The sequence below is a fragment of the Solanum stenotomum genome, chromosome 10, assembly GCF_019186545.1.
Source record: "Solanum stenotomum isolate F172 chromosome 10, ASM1918654v1, whole genome shotgun sequence".
NCBI classification, from domain to species: Eukaryota; Viridiplantae; Streptophyta; class Magnoliopsida; order Solanales; family Solanaceae; genus Solanum; species Solanum stenotomum.
The window spans coordinates 1280580-1302312 of NC_064291.1; the positions used below are offsets into that span (position 1 = coordinate 1280580).

The following is a 21733-nucleotide window of genomic DNA, read 5'->3' on the forward strand; positions in this document are numbered from 1 at the left end:
AGTTTATTTGCTCAAAGAGCATCACAAAATAGGGGTAAAAGTACAAATGAACTATTACATATTCTAGTTTGAGTATTGATGATAAAATCAACCCCATTTTATGAGATACAAGAACAAGAACAACAATAACAATCCAGTGTAATCCCACCAGGGGCGATGCCAGAGTAAGGGAGTTCAACCAAACCTGTTCCGATGGAGACTTACACGGTATATATGAAGTTAAAACTTATTTTTGATGGATATAGTAGATGTTGAATGTCCTTGGCTTCATTTGTTTACTTCTTCATGTTTAAACGATCTGCAAATTCCTCGAGGAAACCAGCTTTACTTCTTCCTTTGCATCTTCCTCGGTAGGACATATCTATACTTCTGCACATATTTTTAAGAGATTTAACATATCTAGCTAGCTTCAACCATTGTTAAAAACGTTATTGAAGAGCATATCTAAACCATTGTTGAAAACGTTACCCTGCTGATCATATATGTAACAACAACAACAATATATATATATATATATACTTAGTGATCAAATCCTACAAGTGGAGTCTGGGGAGGGTAGAGTGTACACATACCTTACCACTACCTCGTGGAGGTAGAGAGGCTGTTTCTGGAAGACTCTCGACTCGAGTACACCAAATCAAAGTACGTATAAATTAGCTAGGAAAAAGACAGTGAAGCAACTAATACGGATGAAAACAGTAATAAGAACAAAATAATGCAATAATTGAAACACCATAACAAAAACAGATGGTGATAGAAAGCAAAAGCAAGACATTACAAGAATAAAACAAATACTACGACATACACCGTACACCACTAAGCCTAAACCCTTCCGAAGCAAGAGAACACTCCACTACCTACTAACCTTCTACCCTAATCCATGACTTCTACACCTTCCGATTTAAGGCCATGTCCTCGATAAGCTGAAGCTGCACCATGTTCTGTCTAATCACATCTCCTCAGTACGCTTATCATAGATGTATAAGGGCACATTTTTTTGCAACTATTGGCATGCTACTCTTTCAAAAGTGTCTTCATTTCCAACAAATTTCTATAACCAAATGTCCCAACAATATAATGGACTAAACTAGCTAGGCCTCTCAAGATGTAAGAGAGATGTGATCAACTTATTCAATCTAATGAATTCCATCCCCCCCTTCCACTTTAACAGAGTCTATACATATGAAATATTCAATTTTACCTATCAAAAGATATACTAGTAGTTATGCACATAAAATTTTGAATCAAAGTCATCAGGTCAATTAATTACTGGTAAAACATATAATGGATGGATGTTGAAGAATCATTCCACTTAATTACCTCTAATTGTGTCATAGGCATAAACTTGAAGTATGTTGTTTCCCAAAATCTCTTGCTCTTTTTGGATCTCCTTAGCGAAATTCACAAGGGAAGGAGTACATCCCCATAACTCAATTCGCTTCAGTGTCATACTATCTGCAAATTCTTTAGGAATCTCTTGTAAGAAACGACAGTTTTTGATAATTACGCGCTCAAGGCATGGAAAAGAAACTGTCGGTGGCCAGACAGTTTCTCTAAGCTCATCACCAAACAACTGTAATGCCTTAAATTGGAGCACCTTGAGTTTGGGCAACTTGCTAATGATTGTCAGTTTTGACCATAATAGATGAGTTCCTTGAAGTGTCAGCTTCTTGAGATTCGGTGGGAAAGAACCCACACATGGAACTGGATGCTGATGAAGGAAACCACTTAGGTAATAGTCGTACAATAAGATTTTTAGTACCTCTAGCTCAGGTAAATATATAAGATTATCTAGGCATTCGGGCGCATCATAGAAGTGATTAGTCCGGCCACAAATCCCCAATTTTTTCACCTTTTTAATCCCTTCAAACATTTCTTCGACTGAGTGCAACCGTAGTCAACTGTTAACAATCTGCACAAAAATAAGATTTAACGGTGTCAATTACAGAAAAGATTTACAAACATGTCTAACTTCAACCGAACTACCATTGATCTAAAACATCTGCTTATCATGTGCCAACACTTTGAATTTAGTCCAAAATACATGCAGTATAATGCCAAGTTACAACATAAAAATGGATCAGGAAATTTCTATTTTAATGAAAAGGTTTGATTCTTTTTTTTTTTTTTGAAGATTAATATTATTAAAGAAGACACTTGGCACCTGAAAAATTACTTCCAGTATATTTCATTCACTTGCATATGAAAATCATGAACTATACATGTAATGTCCGGCGATTTGAAAGTCTATGAAGAGGTTAAAACTTGGAAATAGTTTTTTTGGAAAGAATTAAAAATCTGGAAAATTTGGTTAAGTATGGGAAAAAGTGAGTTTTTGGCCAACTTTGAACAGTCATAACTCCTAGCTCAGGATGATTTAGCTGTGGTTCCAGTCATTTTTGCAAATTCCGTGGAATGATCTTTCCAATGCCGCTGATTTTGCTCGTTTCCGAGTTCGTATGAGTGAGTTATGCCCTTTCAAAGTTGGGCAGTTGGCAGGGAATCTGTCCGGAAATTGTAAGGGTATTTTGGTCTTTTCCCTAGCCTTGTCTTTGGATATATATTAAGGTGTAAGACTGATTTTTGATCAGTTTTTCCCTTTTTTAAAAAAAGAGAGTAAGAGTTAGGGTTCTTGAGAGAAAAGGAGAGAAAGGAGAAGAAGAAGCAAACTTCGTAAAGATTGTCGTGGTTTTCTTCGGGGGTGATCCCTATTAAGGTATGTGAGTTTATAGTGTTGGGATGGTTCTTTCCCCACACGCCAAGCTCGTTTAATTTCGAGAAAAGATTGAATATGTTTGTTGAAGTTGTTGCTTGTAATTGTTGAAGTTGTAGTTGTGTTGTGTTGAAGTTCTTGTTGGTTTGGTGTGTGTTTCGGGTGGTGTTTCTGAGTTGAATCTATTGTATGTTGAGAGGTTCATGATTTTAAGTGTTTGGGGCTGGAAACTTTGAAGTGTAGAAGGTTTAGAGTTGGAGAAAACTAAGGAGAAAAGTCAGTTTTCGGGGGAAAAGGGTGGGGCGTCGCGCCTGTCAGCGCACCCCAAGAGGGGCTCTGAACTTTCCCCCTTGGGGCGGCGCGCCCATCAGAGCGGCAGCAGGCCTCCTCTGAAGTTTCTGGTCTGGCGCTCCGCGCCTCTCAGAGCGCCAAGTTTTCCCATTCTTTCCCCACTTTTTCATACATGTTCCTAGGTATTGTACCTATGTTTCATAGTTGTTTTCAACACTCCAAGGTACTTCTAAACGTCAAGGAGTCATCCATAAATGTGTGATCATATACCTTGAATCCAAATTCCAATTCAAGGAGAGTTAGTTTCCAAGTCAGGTAAAATTAAGAGTTAAGTCTAGAAGTTAAAGAAGTGAGTCAAAGCAAGTCTTTAAAGTTGTTCGAGAGTCTTTATTGAACGTTTTAACTTCATTCTAAGGCTCAAGTTGCAAGTCGAGTAAAGAGTATAGAGCTTCAAGTTAAGTCAAGAACATAAAGTTGAGTTCATTTCTCAAAGTTATTAGGGAACTATGTATTCCCAAAGAAGTTTTAAAGAAAAGTTTTTACATTTAAACAAGGTTGGAAACTGAGATTTCCAAAGAGCCTTCGGGCTAGTTTTTGAGTAATTATCTCATATCAACAGGAAGAAATATGTTTTAAAAATAGAAGAGCCAATACATTTTTGGGAGTAGTATCGAGCACCGAATTGGGGGAGCGTTCAAAGAACCCATAGCCCCCATAGAACCATGTTAGCCACCATGGGTAGAAAAGGATCATACTTTTTAGATGAATCCTTTTCCAGATAGACTAGTGGATCCATTAGGCAGTTCAGGTCTTATACCTTTGGTCGGGTATAGGATGCTCTGGCAGCGTGAGGTCGATCGTTGTATCATCACTATAGCTCTTATGTGATGGTTGTCGGTTAGAGAAACTCCCACAACAGTTATTGTATTTTCATACACAGAAAGTATTATATTTTTATATACATCAGTTCATTTGTATTTCTATATACATCTCAGGCTTATTGTATCTTTGTATACACACAGAGTTTATAGCAGGTTTTAAACAGTCTTTCTTTATATCGCACTGGNTAACAGAACAAACAAAAAAGGAAGAACCATTATTAAGCCTCAACAACTAGAATATTTTTACCAAAATTATAGTTTTATTAATAATCAAGAGGTGACTGAGAGTTAGTCTGGATAGACTTACAGAATATTGAAACACTGAAGTTAAATTTTATGAAATCCAAACAACTTGTCATCAGGAAATTAATTCAAACAGCATAGTCAAAGGTGCGCTTAAGCTCTGAAGCGAAGCACGAAAAGTGTTGAACGCTTCACCTCGATTAATGTGCTCTTCAGTGTTGTCATAAAGGCTCTAAGACATATATTTCCTTCTGAATGAGCGTCTCATGATAGACCTGCAACAGAAAACCAAAACTTTTGAATATGAAGCTTTTTGCAATAGTCATTGGCACATTGTGGACAGAGTCTTGTCATTCCCTTTGCAGACAGCAGAACAAAAAAAAAAGAAAAGGATTCCAGCAACAACAACAAACTCAGTGTATTTCCACAAGCGTATCATTTTGTTTCACAATGATTTGTTCTGTGTCTGAAGAAAATGATTATGTTGCCTTCTGGTCATCATTAAGAGATCATCACGATAGAAGTTAAAGGAAGAAACTTCTGGATAAGAGCTGGGACTAGTCAGGCCAGTGAGTTTGGGATAACAAATTGGTAAAGCAGAGCTAAATTTGAATAAAAAAACCCATAACAGTATAACACAGTAAGTAACTCTATGCATTCTGTTTATTTTTTCAAGATGACTCCTCAAACTTTTGGATGGAAGTCGTTTTTCTTCACAATTATCTCAACTTATAACTTTATGTTATTGTTGTAACCAACATTTGGACATTGTTATCAATTTCTAATATTAAAAGTTTCATTAAACACAATCTGAAGTGTTATCATGAGAGCAAAAACATGTGCTAAACTTTGAATGTACAACACCAGTTTGTTTTAATAAGTTAAAGGTTTATTTACAACATTTCCCTAGCAACTCCAGAATACCAGTTTATTACAAAACACAATCAAAACAAGAAATTACTCAGTGTACAATCAAGCAATCAAAATAACAAAACCAGAAAGAAAAAATGGTACAAACAAGGAACAATTATTGGCAGAAAAAACTTAAGACATCTGACGGAAAATACATCACAGCAAACTCGACTGATTAACTTTAGCTTGAAATTTTGTGTCTCTCTTGGACAGGAATTTCCATCATCTGCTTAGTTACTCCTGAATGAGGCAACAAAATGTGAATCTTTACAACAAAAGTTGGCATCATCTCCTGCATTTTTGACAAACAGTTGTCGAGATTCATCTGCCTCCAATGTGGAAACATTCAGTTCGGTGTCTCTTCTCATTTTCATTTGCCTACAAACCTCCAAAGAATGAGAAGTTATAATTACATTGCTTCTTGCGAAATCTTCAGATTGGGGCACACCTACATGATCCAAATTTATAGCTTCCCTGACATCATCTAGTATGAGAAGGAAAATCATTCGCTGGCAATGCTTTTTACACTTCCCTCGTTATTTACCTTTAGGTTTAATCTACTGACAAATTGTGCTTTTAACTTTTCTTATGTCTATTGGTGATATGGGCAGTGTAACCTATACCACAACACCAAAAGACAGTTTAGAATTCTCATCTACTGATGTAACACATTTCATCAAAAGTCAACACTTATTTATTTTACTTACCTCAAATTGTGTCACAGGCATAAACTTGAAGTATGTTGTTTCCCAAAATCTCTTGCTCTTCTTGGATCTCCTTAGCGAAATTCACAAGGGAAGGAGTACATCTCCATAACTCAATTCGCTTCAGTGTCATACTATCTTTAAATTCTTTAGGAATCTCTTGTAAGAAACAACAGTTTTTGATAATTACACGCTCAAGGCATGGAAAAGAATCGTCAGTGGCCTTCCAGTTTTTAAGACCCTTCTTCTCTATGAGCTAAAATTTCAATTTAGGAAATCGCATCTCTGATACTTCCCAGACAGTTTCTCCAAGCTCATCACCAAACAACTGTAATGCCTTAAATTGGAGCACCTCGAGTTTGGGCAACTTGCTAATGACTGTCAGTTGCGACCATAATAGACGAGTTCCTTGAAGTGTCAGCTTATTGAGATTCGGTGGGAAAGAACCCACACATGGAACTGGATGCCTATGAAGGAAATCACTTCTGTAATGGTCGTATAATAAGATTCTTAGTACCTCTAGCTCAGGTAAATATATAAGATTATCTAGGCATTTGGGCGCATCATAGAAGTGATTAGTCTGGCCACAAATCCCCAATTTTTTTACCTTTTTAATCCCTTCAAACATTTCTTTTGTGCAACAATCAGGTCTCAACCCATGAACACTTTGCAAGTTTTCCAAAACCCGGTACTTATTGCCAGATACCTTTGGAGGAGAACACAAATAAAAAAATGCAGAGTCGCGATGCCTCAATTGAGACATTTTCCAGGTTCCATCTGGTAAGTGATTGTCAATGGGTAGAAACTTATTAACTCGACGAAAACTAAGAAATTGTAGATTCCGAAGTTTATAAATTGGTGCATATCCCTGAACTCAGCCCTAAAATACCTCAAGGAAACTATGTTTGATAATCCGTCAGGTAAATGTGTCAGGCCTGAATGAACTGAAGCCCATCGATGATCTTGAGGAACAACTGTTTTGGAATTAGAAACATACGAAAGACTATTGCTTTCAGATTCTCTCAAGCACAAATCATGGAGAAGATCATGAATCCTACATGTCTTGATTTTTCCATCCAAACTTTGCTTGCCAACAACTAGACTTTTATCAATAAGATCATGTAACCAATTAGCAGCCACTTTTTCAAATCCCTCAAGCCCCTTTAGCTCTAATAGCCCTTCTGCAACCCATAATCTAATCAACTTTTTCATAGAAATATCTCTATCTTTTGGGAAAACTCCAAAATACAGAAAGCAAGCTTTCAAATGTGAAGGAAGATGATTATAGCTCAAAGCGAGCACTCCTGAGCAACGTTGATAATCATCAAGGTTTACTAAAGAGCTCACACTTTGAGCTATGTTAGTCCACTCGTCCAATGTCCTCTTGCTAGAGAGAGTCCCTGCGACCACAGATATCATTAGTGGCAGTCCTTTGCAATTATTTACAACTTCCTTTGCGAGATTCTCAAATTCAATTGGGAAAGGTTTTTTGTCAAATGACTTCTGGTAAAACAATTTCCAACTTTCCTCTGGCTCTAGGAATCGCATTGGAAAAGGATCCTTAGGATAACTTACATATTGAGCAACCTTCATAGCTCGAGTAGTCAACAATATCTGACTTCTATTATTGTTTTCTGGAAAACATAGTCTAATCTCATCCCAGGCTTCCGTGCTCCAAATGTTATCCACAACAATCAAATACCTCCTACCCTTTAAATTTTTTTTGCAAGCAATCTGCTAGATCTCCATCGCTTATGTTATCAAGTTCTTCTTTCACCCCAATAGCATCTTGAAGGAGGCATAGAAGCATCTTTCTTAAACTGTAGTCCTTAGACACAGTAATCCATCCACGAACATCAAAGAAGCTCAGAATTGGGGGATCATAAAACATCTTGTTGGCAAAAGTTGACTTACCTATGCCGCCCATCCCAGCAATAGAGATCACTTCTAATTGAGATGAGTATCCCCTAAGTTGATTCCGCATGAACTCTTGTTCAATGTTGTACCCCACCATATCATTCTCAATGGTTGAAACATGCAGTTGCGGTGAAATTGTACCACCAATTGAACAATCTACAGGTCGCATACTATTATTCTCCTTCAGCTTGAGGACATCTTCCTTCACAGAATCAATGTCTTCTGTAGCTCGTTGCAAGATCTTGTGAAGTATATCATGAGCTGTTGGAATGTGGAAAATCTTTGTAGCTCGTTGAAAGGTCTTAAAAAGACTCTCCTGAGATGTTGGAAGGCGGAAGATTTCTGTAGCTCGTTGCAACATCTTAGGAAGCGTCTTAACGGACTCTCTTTGAATGTGTGATTTAACTTCATCTTCTATTTCATGTGCTAGATATTTGATCTTTTTTGACAAATCCTTCATTGGTTCATCATCACAACTATCAAGAATTAGTTCTTGTAGAGAACCAACCTTGTCGTAGAGTAATTCCAAATGTTCTTTGTTACCCTCCAGTAAATCCAAGTTGGATTGTGAAATCAGGTGTATTGTTCCCATCAGAGAAGTTACAGCAGAATAAGCAGCCATCTCTGTTGCTACTTCTGCAGAAATACAAACAAACAAGATTTGTTTTCTTTAAATCAGTGTAACAAAAGCACATAGCGCAAAAAAGCTCTAAGTTTCATTGGGGCTTTAAGCGCAAAGGGCAAATGAAACGTGCACAAAAAGGCGTAAAGGGAGAAAAAAAACACAAATATATATGTTTAATTAGTCCAAGACTTATAATTATTAACATGACAACTCTATGAACAAAAATAAAAATAAAAATAAAGTGAAATATCAATTGTTTAGTGTCGCCTCTTCGGAAGAGGCCCATTGACAAAGAAAAGTATGCCTTAGAACCTTGATGACAACACTAAAGCGCACATTAAGCAAGGTGAATTGCTCAACACGTATTGAGCCTTATTTTTTGGGCTTAAGCACGCCTTTGACAACACTGATAAATATGGAAGCAATTTTAAGTGGTTTAGACATTTAAAATGTAATTTCTCGTATTCTCATATATAAGATAATCCCACATTATTTTAAATTGTCACCCCCTCTTCACTTCACAAAAATTAAAATCGTTAATGAGTGACACCCCTTCAATATTTATGATGTCATGACGATCCAACACTTGAAAGAGGTAAAATTTATTTAAAACTCTCATCTCAGGTGGCGAATTTCTTAATTTGGAGAATTATAGTTAAAGGATGAATTTTAAGAAACTTTTAGATTAGTTTAATTTTTAATTATATTTCTATTTTATAAAGTTTGTATTGAACTACTGATAGATGTTAAAACTGAAACATGATTATTGTGTTATATTTTGTAAGAATTATATTTAATCAAATAAAATAATTAAAAAAGTTCTCTATAATGAGATGTTAAGAATAGTAGAAAATTTCAAATTACACTTGAAAAATTCCTTTCTCAATTATGAATCTGAGCTTACTACTTGAATCACGAAAGGCGATTTTCTCTCTGCCTATTCAATAATTGATTCCTCAAATAGAAACAAAACACATTATAAATTGTGAAGTCTACAAGCTAACAATTTTCTTTAAAATGAAAATTGNCTTGTACAGTGACCACTAAGTCTAAGTCAAGCTTTTGATGCATATTTTGCTATTTTGGTTCCACCACATTGCTCACTTTTGCAAACCTAATAATCACCTTCAATTATTTTGTTACAACTAAAGTAAAGAAAGTCTGAAAATAGAGACTCCAAAATTTATTTAAATATTAGTGTAGGACATTAGGAGTACAATAATTGAGAGATACTCATCATCATGTATGTGTGTATATATATATATTATTAAAAGTGGAAAAAATATTAAGCATGAGTTAGATTACCATTTTACCCCTACATTAAATTAAAATATTAGAAACTATTTAATAAATTAAATATTAAATACAGTAGTAAATTATCATATTAGTATATGAACCATTTATTTCCATACATTAAATATTATATTATCATCATCATTTCATTCATTCTTATCTACAAATGTTAATTTTTTTATTGCTAGAATAAAGAAGGAAAATGACGAGTCATGAGAATAAGTAGTTATGAAAACTACAACAATTGAATATAATAAAAAGGCCTTTAACGAACTTGGAATGTGCTAAAAAAAATCTATTTTTTATTAGTTGAGGTATCTAGATGTGCATATTCAAAGTTAGAGCGCTTACTTTCCATCTGAGACCAAGTTTGAGTGTCTTAAGGCAGATGACATATCTGCTCGTCCTTGTCCCAATGGAATGCTCATCAGTATTTTCCGTCGAGTTTATCTTTATACAACAAACGAAATCCATACTCCTCCATTCCTCCGGAGAAAGAAAACATAATAAGCCCATAGTCATTTGGTGTATTACCATTTGCCGTAGATGTATCCCATAAGCTAGCAAGAGGTACCAAGAAAAAATGAATAGTACATCCTGTATCATAATTTGGAAGAGACGATAATTCTAGTTTTTGGGTCATCCACGGCATTCCATCATCACGTAAGGGAATCAAGTGAGTTGTGGTGTCAATTAGGTTGGTGCTGAAAAACAGATGATGGTAGTTCCCCTATCACATTTTTTCTCATTTGAATATCTAACTCCAATGGCTTGATTCTTCCGAGGATTTCAGGGAACTTCTCTAAACTAGAGCAATGTTGTAGATTCAGAGATTCCACGTTAACATATGGAAACCTCTTAAGGCTTACACACCAATTCAAATTTAACTCGATGAGTTTCCTGGAACATCCCAGGGAATGATGAACCTCTTCAAGATTACTACATCCCTCCAGATTCAAATACTCTAGATTTGGCATCCCCGTGAAATCTGGTGTTCGTATCAGGCTTCTAGAGAAGTTGAGATTTATCCTTCGTAGATACGGAAAATGCTGTTATATATTCAAAACACAGAAAGAATGACCTTTGTGTTAAATTTACTCCTTAGACTGAAAACAAGTAACAACATTTAGATTATGAGAGTCAACGTGTGAAATTAGAAATTGTTTAATTTTATTTTTATATGGAATTACATGTTCAGACGAAGGTAGAATACCTAAAACCCCTTAAACTTTGACATGTTTTATTCAGTGCACACTTGAATGTTGCAATTGTCTTAAGTATCCCCTACTCTCCTCGCAAATCACATACCAATACTCTATGAAGTTTGAAATGATTTAGTCTTAATGCAAGACATTCTATGCTTATGCTGAACGAAATATGAAGAGAACGCATTTTGCTTCGAGTACAAAGGGGCTGAACAGGATACACAATATTTACAAATAACATCCTATAAACAATATGTGCAATAATCTTCGAATAACCCCTTCAGAGTTCAGACAAACCAAATTTGAATATAAAATCTCAGACCAACATTACAGAGTGGTATTATACATATTCTAGTTTTTGTTATTGCAAAATTTTGATGATAAACTCAACCTCAGTTGACATGAAACAAGAATTACAATAACAAGAACAACAACATACACAATGAGATGTTATGTGTATGCAGCCTTACCCCTATAGTCGGAAACTCACTGTAACACATATTTACATACTTCTTCGACTGAGTGCAACCGTAGTCAACTGTCACCAATCTGCACAAAAATAAGTTTTAACGGTGTCAATTACAGAAAAGATTTACAAACATGTCTAACTTCAACCAAACTACCATTGATCTAAAACATCTGCTTATCATGTGTCAACACTTTGAATTTTAGTCCTTGTTCTCATATTTATCCAATTGAAGAATACATAATGTACTCTCCAAAACACATGCAGTATAATGCTAAGTTACAACATAAAAATGGATCAGGAAATTTCTGTTTTAATGAAAAGGTTTGATTTTTTTTTTTGAAGATTAATATTATTAAGGCATAATACATATATTGGACCTTAAACTTGGCTTCAAATTTTAACTTTGACCTCCAACTTTCATAGTGCACAAACAAGCACTTTAACTATCCAACCTTTTAATAAATAAACACGCGATTTTTGGAGCCAAGAGCGTGAAATGCAAACGCTGTCACGTGTATTAGTGAGCCACTCAATGGATGCCAACTAATTAAACACTTTACACGTGCATTTTTGAACTAAAAATAAAATAAAATTAATTAAGGGTAGAGTTGTCATTTCAGCATTTTTTTTTACTGTTGTAGGCCTCAAAAATCACTCCTAACTCACGCAAAAAACGTGCACATCACGCGTTTTGCCAGGTAAGACACGCGTGTTTATTTATTAAAAGGTTGGATATTTAAAGTGTCTGTTTGTGTACTATGAAAGTTGGAGGTCAAAGTTAAAATTTGAAACCAAGTTTAAGGTCCAATATATGTATTATCCCTATTATTAAACAAGACATTTGGCACCTGAAAAATCACTTCCAGTATATTTCATTCACTTGCATATGAAAACCATGAACTATACAAGTCCTTGTTGAGCTAAATTTGCACTTCCTAATGTTCTGATAATAAAAAATTAAATATATAAATAAAACAAGTTTGACAGAAATATTAGATACGATATGCAACGATGGGCATACAATACCCGTTCACTGAACCTATAACAACAACATCGTGTAGTCCCGCTAGTGGAGTTTGGGGAGTGTAAGATGTACACATACCTTACCACTTGTGGGGATAGAGAGATTGTTTCTAATAGACCTGTCACGCCCCGAGACTACCCCCGAGACGCGGACACGGGACCTAGGATCACAAGTGACCCCAAGCTAACTCTGCTGGCATAATCATGAGCATACTAAAGTTATAGATGCGGAAGCTAAATCATAAATAAAATGAAAAGGATGGGGAATACCCATATACTATAACTGAGATAAATGAAAACTGATGAGTTTAATACAAAGAAGATATTAACTCAATACTAAGCTAAATCTATCTATGTCTGAAAATAGCCTCTAACTGACTAGAAATGCTGGGATAGGCCCCAGCTAAGTCTAGCAAAACTAAAACTAAAGGACTAAAAATAATACTGAAAAGAGACTCATGACTATTGTCCTCGGAGAATGAGGACTCACCACTGATTCTGCTGAACTGGAGATCGGGAACCGATCTAAGTGTGATCTGGATGCTGAGAACCTGAACCTACATCACGAGAAGATGTAGCGCACGTATGCGTCAGTACTTGAAAGGTACTGAGCATGCAAGATAGAATATAGCTGAAATAACATATAACTGAACAAAGCAAATAAGCAATGATATAATCTGAACAGGATATAGATACTGAATGCTGAGATAACTGAATGCAGTGACCAATTTATAACATGCTGAAACTGAATACTGACTATACTGATAAATGGTCAATGCAATAGAATCTGATTGAACTGTGGGAGCTACTAATAACCGATAATAAAACCACATGAGCTAAATGTGGAGTTCGATGTCTATGCCCCATCGAGAGGACCCAATATACCCTGCTAGAGGTATAGAGGCATGCTGGCGTGATCACTGAAATGATGCCCACAAAAGGGACTTACAACCTGCGTGGCTAGTAGTTCTGGGACTATTTGGGTACGCTGAACCCTAGTCCAACTCGGTATTATGCTACTCCCAATGGATTAAGTGATTAACACATTATGACTGAATTTTTGTAAGTTACTGGATAGCTCGAACTGAACATGCAAACTGAGTATGCAACAATTAAACTGATATTGATGCATTAATAACTGAGGCATGTATAACTGAATAACTGAAATATCTGACCTAGCATGTATAATTCAAGAACTAAAGAATTACATAGCTAGGGTTCTGAAATTCATGCAATAAACTGAATATTAACCTACTAATCTGATTTGGATCATTCTAACAGCTAAGAATCCAATAATTCTAACATTCAAGAAACCCTAGGTCTAGTCATAATAAGAGAATCAAGAAACTGACTGAAAACTAGGGACCTAATGGGTGAAAGGAACCCACTAGTGAAATTCCACATACCTAGTGACGAATTTCACGGAGAAAACTGAAGAAAACTTGTTGCGTTCTTGAACTAGGGTTCTTGACTTCTTTCTCCTCTTAGCGTTCTAATTTTCTAAGTTTTGATTAATGATGACTTAGGTAAGTTCTAGTTATGCTTCTAGGCTTAAACTGACTAAAACCTCATAATTTAGGGTCTAAACGATGTAGCTTAGGGGTCCAACGAAATAGGAAAAGGACCAAAACAACCCTAACTTAATTCTGGCGAAGCCCATCCACGGAAGGAACGACGGTCCGTTGTTTGATCTACCGGCCGTCGTTTGGGTCCGTCGGTCAAGTCTGTTCGGCAGGTCTTCACTAAAACAAGCATAACTTTTTACTCGGATGTCGGATTTTAGGAAACTCGGTGGCGTTGGAAAGAGGATTCAATTATCTATCATATCATAGATCATGGGACACATAATTCATTTTGTGCTAAGAGTTATGACCATTTGAAGTTGCAGCAGCATAAACAGCCATCTCTGATACAAGATTTGTGAATGAAGAGATTTGATTTACAAGTATATCACTATATCAACTGAGCTCGTCAAATTGTTTACAAAACACTAAACAATAAGAAGATTTCACTAGTACCAAATTGTAGCATTAATTAAGGAGTTGGACAGCACTATCATTACAGATGCTGGTTTTATTGCATACAACTAGCCATTTTATAATAAAGCTGGAGAGTCAACTACCATGTTATAAGTAACTATTAGAAATCAACTAGCCATTTCTAATTAGTAATATATTAAGCCTCCGCTCAATACTTTAATGATCAATGACTTAATCAAAAATAAATGCACTAAATAATTCAGACCTTTATTAACGACAAACAATTGAGGCCTAAACTATAACCCGAGGTGAGTTAAAATAATATATTTGAAATCTTTTTTTTTTTAGGAATATGATCTTATTTTATTAAAGGGAAAATGTATATACCCCCGAACTTTCAAAAATGATACGTATATATCCTTCGTTATACTTTTGGGTCATACATACCCTTACCGTCATAATTTTAGATCATATATACCCTTTGATTAAATGGAAAAACACGTGGCATGATCTCAAATATTTGCCCTATTTTATTTTTATTTTTTATCCAAAATTTATTTATTTTTAATCCATTCATTCACTTGGCTGATTTCTAATTGATCTCCATTATCAATACATCTAATTTCAACACCGATCCAACACCCATCTCCATAGCTTGATCAACACCCATTTCCAATTAATCACTACTCAAATCTAAGCACCAAGAGAACAGAGAACGGAATTTGATCCTTCACAAATGTAATCAAAACTTAAGCAATTAGATCTTCCAGAAAGTGTTTTCCAAAATAGCACCATAAACCCTAAATCTCAACCACATTAGGAAAACAAATCAACCAAAAGTTTGATCTTTGGCTAAGAAACAGATACGAGCCCTAATTGATTATTTAATTTTCTTTCGTTATGGATGAGAGATCAATTAAAATTGGCCAAAGTCATCTGTAGCCACTCAAAGTTGTCCTCATTATTCATTTAGACACCTCAACTACACCTAGTACCTATTGAACACCTCTACCACCCCAGATTTGAACCATCTAAGCATTTTTTGCCTACATGGCAAATCGTTTGTGATTCACGCAGATCGGACAAGTGAATTATTTTTTTCTCCCATTTTTTACCCTGTATTTAAGACATCCAACGTTAACTTGGATATTTTAACATTAAAATCTTCTTCTTCTTACCCCAAATACATTTTAGAACCCTAATCCCCAATTCTCTCTTCTTCCTCTAAATATCCAACGTTTCTCTCTTCTAAATCAGTTGTGTTTTATCAAATGTCACAAAGTTCAGTGAATATCGAGGAAGTCGATGTATGTAAGTGTGGTTATTATTGTCGACTGAAAACTTCGAGGACTCCATTGAAGTCGATTTTTTGGATGCAAAGCATCAAAGGTTTGAAGTTATTTGAACAAAGACTACTGTTATTGTATTATTTGAAAAATCAACATTTTTGTATATTTATTACTGTTATGTGGTTTGTAGGAAAATGGTGGATGTGGCTATTTTAGATGGATTGATCCGTCACTTGAAAATGTTGATGAATCATCCTTAATGAATAGATTCATAGATGGTCATAATCAGATTGATCGACTAAAGAGAAAAGTGAAAGAGCTTGAAGAAGAAAGGGATTCTTTGAAATTTCAATTGAATGAAAATGAAGAGAAGATGATGGTATTGAACAAGAAGCTCAAGGAAGTTAAACTCCAAAGGGATTGGGAAAATGTCAAATTTAACCGAGTTGTGATTGTTTTTCTTTGTCTGCTAACTATAAAATGGTTCTTTAATATTGTGTAGTTCAAAATTGTAGTACTTAATTGTTTAGTTTTGCAGTAGTTAGGAGGCTATTTCACGTAATTAGTGTTGTACTTAATTGGTCTGTTAAGTTCATATTTTATATCAAATTGGAAGTTTGAATATGAATTGATCATTGTTTCTTTTGTAACTTCTAGTGTGAATTGATCAGTTTCTCTTTTATAACTTGCCTATAACTTGCCTCTGTTTTCTAACTTGCCATGTGTTCTAACTTGCCCTGTGTTCTAACTTGCCCTGTGTTCTGAAATTAGTTCTGGGATCGACTTGCCCTGTGTAATTGTTGTGATCGACTTGCCCTGTGTAATTGTTGTTCAAAAACTGAGCTAATAACACAAATGCATGGCTGGAAAATACATAACACAAAGTCATGGTTGAAAAATACATAACACAAATGCATTGAGAGGTAATAAACAACCATTGTCTTGCATGGTTCAAAAATACATAGTCTTGCTAACACAAAGGCATGGTTCAAAAATACATCACACGAGTGTTCAAAATAAACTAAAGAGTAGCTTGTTGAAGACCCTTTTAACATGGGCCAAAATCATAACAACTTTCCAAATGAACTACTTTTAGTTTTTCCTGTTTGATTTCATTTGTTGCAACTGTGAGGTGCTGACTGCATCTTTTCCCTTCCATTTTAGGCCACGAGGTTTAAAGCCAATGTCTATATTGGTTGGTGAAGCACTCTTCAATTTTGTTGGCCCATGTAGAATCTTTTCACTTGATGTACCAGGCTGTAATATAAGAAAGAAAGTGTAAGATAAGGTAAGATCATAATATAGCTATCAGAATATACACTAAAACAGAGTAAACATACATTAAATACTTGGGCTCCAGTTGTAGGATTAGAGTAAACACCAAAACCAGTTGTAGGCCTTCTGTTACCTCCAGTAGTAGCAGCAAATGAGGCAGAATTGTACGGTATTTTGTGACCTGATAAAGGTGGCAGTTGACTAGAAGAACTATCACTTTCAGTAACAATTGGGGTCCCTCTTACATTAGCTTTTTTTCTTCCCAATCCTCTTCCAGTCCCAACTTGAACCCTATTTTGAGGACGTCTTGGCACAGATTCTGTGTCAGCACAAATAGAACTTGGTTAACTTGATTGTGTAGTTGCATATGTGGTTCTGAAAGTAGAATGCGATGGACCTCCCATTGTAGACTATATAGCATAAATAAGGATATATGAATAACTTGTAGATCAATCAGAAAATGTAAATGAATTATTAAATCTAATCTTACTGTTNAACGTTATTGAAGAGCATATCTAAACCATTGTTGAAAACGTTACCCTGCTGATCATATATGTAACAACAACAACAATATATATATATATATATACTTAGTGATCAAATCCTACAAGTGGAGTCTGGGGAGGGTAGAGTGTACACATACCTTACCACTACCTCGTGGAGGTAGAGAGGCTGTTTCTGGAAGACTCTCGACTCGAGTACACCAAATCAAAGTACGTATAAAATAGCTAGGAAAAAGACAGTGAAGCAACTAATACGGATGAAAACAGTAATAAGAACAAAATAATGCAATAATTGAAACACCATAACAAAAACAGATGGTGATAGAAAGCAAAAGCAAGACATTACAAGAATAAAACAAATACTACGACATACACCGTACACCACTAAGCCTAAACCCTTCCGAAGCAAGAGAACACTCCACTACCTACTAACCTTCTACCCTAATCCATGACTTCTACACCCTCCGATTTAAGGCCATGTCCTCGATAAGCTGAAGCTGCACCATGTTCTGTCTAATCACATCTCCTCAGTACGCTTATCATAGATGTATAAGGGCACATTTTTTTGCAACAATTGGCATGCTACTCTTTCAAAAGTGTCTTCATTTCCAACAAATTTCTATAACCAAATGTCCCAACAATATAATGGACTAAACTAGCTAGGCCTCTCAAGATGTAAGAGAGATGTGATCAACTTATTCAATCTAATGAATTCCATCCCCCCCTTCCACTTTAACAGAGTCTATACATATGAAATATTCAATTTTACCTATCAAAAGATATACTAGTAGTTATGCACATAAAATTTTGAATCAAAGTCATCAGGTCAATTAATTACTGGTAAAACATACAATGGATGGATGTTGAAGAATCATTCCACTTAATTACCTCTAATTGTGTCATAGGCATAAACTTGAAGTATGTTGTTTCCCAAAATCTCTTGCTCTTCTTGGATCTCCTTAGCGAAATTCACAAGGGAAGGAGTACATCCCCATAACTCAATTCTCTTCAGTGTCATACTATCTGCAAATTCTTTAGGAATCTCTTGTAAGAAACGACAGTTTTTGATAATTACACGCTCAAGGCATGGAAAAGAATCGTCGGTGGCCTTCCAGTTTTTAAGGCCCTTCTTCTCTATGAGCAAAGATTTCAATTTAGGAAATCCCATCTCTGATACTTTCCAGACAGTTTCTCCAAGCTCATCACCAAACAACTTTAATGCCTTAAATTGGAGCACCTTGAGTTTGGGCAACTTGCTAATGATTGTCAGTTTTGACCATAATAGATGAGTTCCTTGAAGTGCCAGCTTCTTGAGATTCGGTGGGAAAGAACCCATACATGGAACTGGCTGCTTATGAAGCAAATCACTGCCGTATGGGTCGTATAATAAGATTTTTAGTTTCTCTAGCTCAGGTAAATATATAAGATAATCTAGGCATTCGGGCGCATCATAGAAGTGATTACTCTTGCCACAAATCCCCAATTTTCTCACCTTTTTAATCCCTTCAAACATTTCTTTTGTGCAACAAACAGGTCTCAACCCATGAACACTTTGCAAGTTTTCCAAAACCCGGTACTTATTGCCAGATATCTTTGGAGGAGAACACAAATAAAAACTTGAAGAGTGGAGATGCCTCAATTGAGACATTTTCCAGGTTCCATCTGGTAAGTGAATTTCCTTGGGTAGAAGCTTATTTACTGGACAAAAACTAAGAAATTGTAGATTCCGAAGTTTATAAATTAGTGGATATCCACTGAAATCACCCCTCAAATACCTTAAGGAAACTAGGTTTGCTAATACGTTAGATAAATGTATCAGGTTTGATCCCAGCAAGTCTAATACTCTAAGAAGTTTGAAACGGTCTAGTCCTAATTCAAATGTAGTACGGTACGGTTTTACCGCAAGAAAATGAAGAGAACGTGTTTTGCAATAAGTAGGGAAGGTAAGAGAGAAAAAATTTAGCACTGGCTCTTGATGAAATGAAACCCACCGACGATGTTGAGGAACATTGGTACCTGAAATTGAGGTATTTGAAACATACAAAAGACTCTCACTTACCGATTCTCTCAAGCATAAATCATGGAGAAGATCATGAATCCTACATGTCTTGATTTTTCCATCCAAACTATGCTTGCAAATAACAATTAAACTTCTATCAATAAGATCATGTAGTAAACTACAAGCCTCTTTTTCCAAATCCCCAATCCCCCTCAGCTTAAAGAGTCCTTCTGCTATCCATAATCTAATCAAGTTTTCAATAGAAATTTCACTAGCTTTTTTGAAAACTCCGAAATACAGAAAGCAAGCTTTCAAGTGGGAAGGAAGATGATTGTAGCTCAAAGCGAGCACTCCTGAGCAACGTTGATAATCATCAAGGTTTACTAATGAGCTTACACTTTGAGCTACTTCATTCCACTCGTCCAGCGTCCTCTTGCTAGAAAGAGACCCTGCAACCACAGAAATCATTAGTGGTAAACCTTTGCAATTTTCTACAACTACCTTTCCAACACTCTCAAATTCAGTTGGACAATCATTTTTGCTGAACGCCTTTTGGCAAAACAAATTCCAACTTTCTTCTGGATCTAGGAAACGCATTGGAAAAAGATTCTTAGGATAGCTAGCATCTCGAGCAACCTCCATGATCCGAGTAGTCAACAGAATTCGGCTTCTATTGTTGTTTTCTGGAAACCATAGTCTGATGTCTTCCCAGGCTTTCGTGCTCCATATGTCATCCACAACAATCAAATACCTTCTTCCCTTGAGACATTTCTGCAAGCAATCAGCTAGTTCATTATCGGGTTTCTTATCAAGCACTTCATTCACGCCAATAGCGTCTTGAAGGAGGGATAGAAGCATCTTTCTTAAACTGTAGTCCTTGGATACAGTAATCCATCCACGAACATCGAAGAAGCCCATAACTGAGGGATCGGAAAACATCGTTTTGGCAAAAGTTGACTTGCCTATGCCGCCCATCCCAGTAATGGAGATGACTTCCAGTAGAGATGAGTGCCCGATAAGCTCAACCCGCACTCTCGCTTGTTCATCGCTGTGCCCCACCATGTCGTTCTCAAGGGTTGAAACACGCGATCGTGGTGAAGTAGAACCACCAAGCGAACAATTTCCAGATAGCGAATTGTTATTCTTGTTCCTCTGCTTTCTGAGCTCTTCATTCACAGAATCGATGTCTTCTATAGCTTGTTCCAAGATCTTACGAAGCCTCTCATTTGCCTCTGTTTGAATATGTTCATCCTTTTCCATAATCTGCAAAACTTGTGATTCGACTTCATCTTCTATTTTATTTGCTAGATCTTTCACCTTTTTCTGCAGGTCCTTCATCAGTTCATTATCAGAATTGTCAAGAAACTCTAACAGAGAACCAACCTTCTCGTAGAGTGATTTCGAACATTCTTTGTTACTTTCCTGAAAGTCTAAGCTGGATTGCGAAATTAGGTGCATTGTTCCCATCAGAGAAGTTACAGCAGCATAAACAGCCATCTCCGATACAAGATTTGTGAATGAAGAGATTTGATTTACAAGTATATCACTATATCAACTGAGCTCGTCAAATGGTTTACAAAACACTAAACAATTAGAAGATGCTGATTTTATTACATACAACTAGCCATTTTATAATAAAGCTGGAAAGTCACTACCATATTATAAGTAACTATTAGAAATCAACTAGCCATTTCTAATTAGTAATATATTAAGCCTCCGCTCAATACTTTAATGATCAATGACTTAATCAAAAATAAATGCACTAAATAATTCAGACCTTTATTAACGACAAACAATTGAGGCCTAAACTATAACCCGAGGTGAGTTAAAATAATATATTTGAAATCTTTTTTTTTTTTTTTATGAATATGATCTTATTTTATTAAAGGGAAAATGTATATGCCCCCGAACTTTCAAAAATGATACGTATATATCTTTCGTTATACTTTTGGGTCATACGTATCCTTACCTTCATAATTTTAGATCATATATACCCTTTGATTAAATGGAAAAACACGTGGCATGATCTAAAATATTTGCCCTATTTTATTTTTATTTTTTATCCAAAATTTATTTATTTTTAATCCATTCATTCACTTGGCTGATTTCTAATTGATCTCCATTATCAATACATCTAATTTCAACACCCATCTCCATAGCTTGATCAACATCCATTTCCAATTAATCACTATTGGCAAGATTCTTCCCAAATTTTGATGTCAATAATTCAACACCGATTTATTTTCAAGCTCTCTAGATTTCCATCACTCCCCCTCCCATAAATCTCAGATCAATGGTGAAGGTCTGCAATTTCAAGTTTTGTACACCAAAATATGTTTGAGAAAAATTCAACGCTCACAATTCAAAAACGAAAAAAGTGAGCGGATCAAACTACTCAAATCTAAGCACCAA

General features: G+C 35.7%; 3 protein-coding genes and 1 pseudogene across 4 annotated transcripts in view; all 4 read right to left on the reverse strand.

Annotated features, from left to right (window-relative positions):
• On the reverse strand, positions 1-20862 carry LOC125841869 (putative late blight resistance protein homolog R1B-16). Of its 2 annotated transcripts, none has more exons than XM_049521053.1 (2): positions 18211-20862; positions 1-369 (listed from the first exon to the last, which is right to left on the reverse strand). In XM_049521053.1, exons 1-2 carry the CDS (start codon positions 20816-20818, stop codon positions 362-364), a joined length of 2616 nt encoding a protein of 871 aa, XP_049377010.1. In that variant the 5' UTR covers positions 20819-20862; the 3' UTR covers positions 1-361. The 2 variants fall into 2 exon arrangements, with proteins under 2 accessions (XP_049377010.1, XP_049377009.1); XM_049521052.1 differs by lacking the exon at positions 1-369 and adding an exon at positions 4977-5657.
• The window catches only part of LOC125841872 (putative late blight resistance protein homolog R1B-12), a 33028-nt pseudogene continuing 16271 nt past the window's right edge, over positions 4977-21733 (reverse strand).
• On the reverse strand, positions 7347-8362 carry LOC125841871 (putative late blight resistance protein homolog R1A-10). The gene has a single exon (XM_049521054.1). The coding sequence runs from the start codon at positions 8281-8283 to the stop codon at positions 7450-7452; it is 834 nt and encodes a 277-aa protein (XP_049377011.1). The 5' UTR covers positions 8284-8362; the 3' UTR covers positions 7347-7449.
• LOC125841581 (putative late blight resistance protein homolog R1A-10) overlaps positions 18653-21733 on the reverse strand; it is a 16855-nt gene continuing 13774 nt past the window's right edge. The window contains exon 4 of the mRNA XM_049520734.1: positions 18653-18787. The gene's annotated coding sequence lies outside the window, so the exon portion shown is untranslated. The remainder of the gene's footprint in view (positions 18788-21733) is intronic.

What these genes read in the sequence shown, in the direction of transcription:
- LOC125841871 (XM_049521054.1), bottom strand. Translation starts at nt 8,283, where the DNA reads ATGGCTGCTTATTCTGCTGTAACTTCTCTGATGGGAACAATACACCTG.
- LOC125841869 (XM_049521052.1), bottom strand. Translation starts at nt 20,818, where the DNA reads ATGGCTGTTTATGCTGCTGTAACTTCTCTGATGGGAACAATGCACCTA. An exon ending in TGCCTATGACACAATTAGAG is followed by an intron (nt 5,658 to 18,210) that starts GTAATTAAGTGG and finishes GTTGTGGTATAG; the next exon opens with GTTACACTGCCCATATCACC.